This window comes from Seriola lalandi, unplaced genomic scaffold, assembly GCF_002814215.2.
Source record: "Seriola lalandi dorsalis isolate HSWRI2012SDOR001 ecotype SW California unplaced genomic scaffold, Sedor1 jcf7180002051236, whole genome shotgun sequence".
In the NCBI taxonomy this organism is placed as follows: domain Eukaryota; kingdom Metazoa; phylum Chordata; class Actinopteri; order Carangiformes; family Carangidae; genus Seriola; species Seriola lalandi.
The window spans coordinates 1436-5210 of NW_019521789.1; the positions used below are offsets into that span (position 1 = coordinate 1436).

General features: G+C 42.0%; 1 protein-coding gene and 1 pseudogene across 1 annotated transcript; one reads left to right on the forward strand and one right to left on the reverse strand.

The window, feature by feature from the left end:
* Positions 1–2: 2 nt before the first annotated feature.
* LOC147819645 (ribonuclease inhibitor-like) lies at positions 3–3274 on the forward strand (the record flags this gene model as incomplete). Its single annotated transcript, XM_087172022.1, has 3 exons — positions 3–245; positions 2742–2915; positions 3007–3274. Coding segments are annotated over 3 exons (670 nt in total), but the record flags the coding sequence as incomplete, so codon positions are not given.
* LOC147819646 (zinc finger BED domain-containing protein 4-like) lies at positions 741–1846 on the reverse strand (annotated as a pseudogene).
* Positions 3275–3775: the final 501 nt, after the last annotated feature.

Here is a 3775-nt window from a genome sequence, read left to right on the forward strand (position 1 = left end):
AGCATCAACCTGTTCCACTGTCTGAATGAACTGAATGATCGTTCTCTAGTGAAGCAGATCCAACAGTCCCTGAGATCAGGACGTCTCTCCACAGATAAACTGTCTCCTGCTCAATGGTCAGCTCTGGTCTTCATCTTACTGTCCTCAGAAGAAGATCTGGACGTGTTTGACCTGAAGAAATACTCTGCTTCAGAGGAGGCTCTTCTGAAGCTGCTTCCAGTGGTCAAAGTCTCTAACAAAGCTCTGTAAGGGTAGAGAGTAATTTTAGCAATTGAGTAATCTACTGATTATTTTATTGATTAATCAAGTAATAGGATCAGAACTACTTTTGTAGAGAGCAATAGAAAATATAAACAAGAGAAAAGAACAGGTCTCTTAAAATGGACAACTAATTGGTTTCCTTTGAAAAAAACTATAAATTTTTATTGCTCACATTACATACAGTATTATCTGTCAAAACTAAACCATTTAGTGCATTTAATTGCCATATTAGATTCTCAATTTTAAAGAAGACGTTTTCTGAAATGCAAAAACAAATACATAAAAAAACTAGGGCTGGAGTCTGATGATGATCTGAGGATGTTGTTGAGAAATGATGTTACACCCTTGACATGTGATTGGATTGTCTTTTGCTGTACTGGAGGCTCCATTTTCACTTTTGTTGGGCTGTGATTCTTCCTTTTTGCCAGCAAGTGCCATGGCTTGTACTGTGGTTTGGACCTTGAATGCTTGAAGGCAAGAACTTAAGTTTTGTGTTTGGAGATTCAGGTTGAGACACTGATAGTCCTTGCCATCTCTCTGTGATCTGTCCTACCATATGCGCCTGGAATGACTTTACTGGTGCAATCTAAAAAGCTGAACTCTATGGACTTCTTCAGGCTTTGCACTAGCTGTGGAAGTGCCGAGAGTGTAACATATTGTTGTCCACTGAGAAAGACCACAGCTCCTTCAAATATTTCAAGGGCCTGGCTCAGCTCCTCACTGAGGTTCTACTATTCAGGCTTGAGGTCAAGGTAGTGGTGTTTTCCTCTTTGAGTCACTGCTGCATCTGAGAGTGCAGCAGTTGCTGGCCATCTTTGTTCCAGCAGCCTGAATAACACGTGATAAGTGCTGTTCCAGCGAGTACTCACGTCTTGAACCAGCATGTGCTGCAGCGTGCCCATTTGCTGCTGCTGCTTAGCCTTTAGTTTGGTGATGGCCAGCTCACTCTTCTTAAAGTGCTCAACTAGACATCTTGCAGCAGCCACACACTTGGAAATAGCTTGGTGATTCTTCAGAGCGCTTTGCACAACCAAGTTCAGGCTGTGGCCTGCACATTACACTGATGCCCATTCATGCTTTTCTGCCAAAATATTCATTGCTTCTGTGACATTGGCACCGTTGTCGTGAACAACAGCTTTAATTTTTTTCTGGTGGAATGTCAAATTTGGCTATAACATCCTCAAGCCACCCAATATTAGGAGCCGTGTGTCTCCTCAAGTGGCATCATTGTCAGGCTGTGGGACTCCATCTCCCAATCCTCCCCAAGAAAGTGACACATCACCCAAGATACGCCTCAGTAGCAACACTCATCCAAATGTCAGTTGTGAGTGCAATGCTGTCAGTCTCCTTAAGAATGTTATTCAGCGTTCCTTTGATTTCCTCAAACCTTTCCTCCATCATTTTTGTGAAGTAGATTCTTGAAGGAAGCGTGTACCTGGGACTGAAAGTGGAAATCATCTTCTGAAATCCTTCATCCTCCATGGACAGTGGGCGCATGTCTGTTACAATCATGTTCAAAAGGCTGTCTGATAAATCAGCTGCTTGCTCAACCGAACATGGTGCTGCCGTCCGTACAAAACTGTCAATATGACGCTGTGATTTACTGAAAAATTTGAGAAATTATATTGATATTTATTACTAGGCTTTAAATATCATACTGTAAATTCATAAGACCGGCTAATGTACTTTAATTAACTATGCTGAAGGATTGCCCTACACCTGCTGATGCTACATACTGCAGTCAAATATTATTTTGTTTTGCTTATATTTTGTTTTGTAGGGTGTCATTATTTTATTTTCATTTTTTTTATTTGATCATTTTATTTCGAATGTGTGAAAGAAAGAAAAACCTTTTAGAAAACATGATGCAATGCAATGTCAACCACATCTGAAATGGAGTGGGAAGAAATCAGGACTTATGAGGTGCGTATATGAGAGGGGGAGAGAGGGGCACGTTGAGCAAAACTTAACTAACACAGGTACATCATAACTAGCCACCACAGGTTCTTAATTAGACATTACGTAAAACCAATGTGCATTTGTTATTAGCATTAATGAGCATGACTACCAAACGTCGTTAACTTCACCTTATGTCAGGTCCGCTCTCTGATGTGGAGGCATAGACTGGATGCTTTCTAGTTTGGTGCTGAAGCATTGTCGTCGTGCTATTGTGGTAGGCCAGCTCCATTTTACAATTGAGGAGTTGTCTGTTTTTTTTTAGCTTGAAATGATCCCAAACGTTAAACAGTTTCTGAACAAGTTGACTACTGGGTTCTCATATGGATTAAACAAAGCTTTGATGCAAAGAATTTGCCTTGATGAATTTTATTAATCGAGTTAATTGATTTTCTTGAAGAATCGTTTCAGCCCTAGTAGAGAGAGTTGGATTTATTCATCCTTATGTAAAGACACTTCTGTCTTTTTAACAGGAGAGAAAATAACTTCCTTTCTTCTTTAATTCCTCATGATCATCTCTTCAGTCTGAGTGGCTGTAACCTCTCAGAGAGAAGCTGTGAAGCTCTGTCCTCAGTCCTCAGCTCCCAGTCCTCTAGTCTGAGACACCTGGACCTGAGTAACAATGACCTGCAGGATTCAGGGGTCAAGATGCTGTCTGCTGGACTGAAGAATCCACTCTGTACACTGGAAACTCTCAGGTCAGGATTCATCAACCTGTTTATCTAATGAGGGTTTAACAGAGCACCAAGTGTTGACAGAGGGTTCCTGTGTGTTGTTTTGTGTGTTCAGTCTGTCAGGATGTCTGGTCACAGAGGAAGGCTGTGCTTCTCTGGCCTCAGCTCTGAGCTCCAACCCCTCCCACCTGAGAGAGCTGGACCTGAGCTACAATCATCCAGGAGACTCAGGGCTGAAGCTGCTGTCTGCTGGACTGGAGGATCCAGACTGGAGACTGGACACTCTCAGGTATGTAGAGACCTGCTACAGACACACACACTGTCTGATAGAGGAGGAAGAGCTGAAACATTTTCTGTGTCACAGCTGATGACAGATCTGTACAGAAGATCTTTGACTTCAACAACAACAGAGGAGTTTCCTCTTGATGACTTCAGTGTCTCGTTATGACTCACTGTGTCATATTGACGAGAAGAGATCTCAGTGATGAAACCAGCTGTTGTCAGCTGTGTTTTGTGACCTAAGCAGGAAATTCAGCTTATTTGCTTCTACAGATGTTTTGTATCATGAAACATCTGTTTTCAGACTCAAACAAATCTGACACCAGATCAGATGAAGCCACAAAGTGGCTCCTTAAAGCAAAACTATACAACAGCTGTAGCTTCACTAGACTTCCTCTCTGAGTCCATGTATGTTGAGTTGAGCCTCTTTCTCTCTGCTCTACAGTTTCTCTGGCTTCCTCTGGACTTTGACTTGAAGTCAAATAAAAATGTCCCGACAGGTTTGATGGAGCTCAGGACTCATCCTGAGGACGGCTGCTTTATTCCACATGATTCGACTGATCAACAGTGAATCTGTGTCACAGCTGATCTGTCTGAAGAGTAGA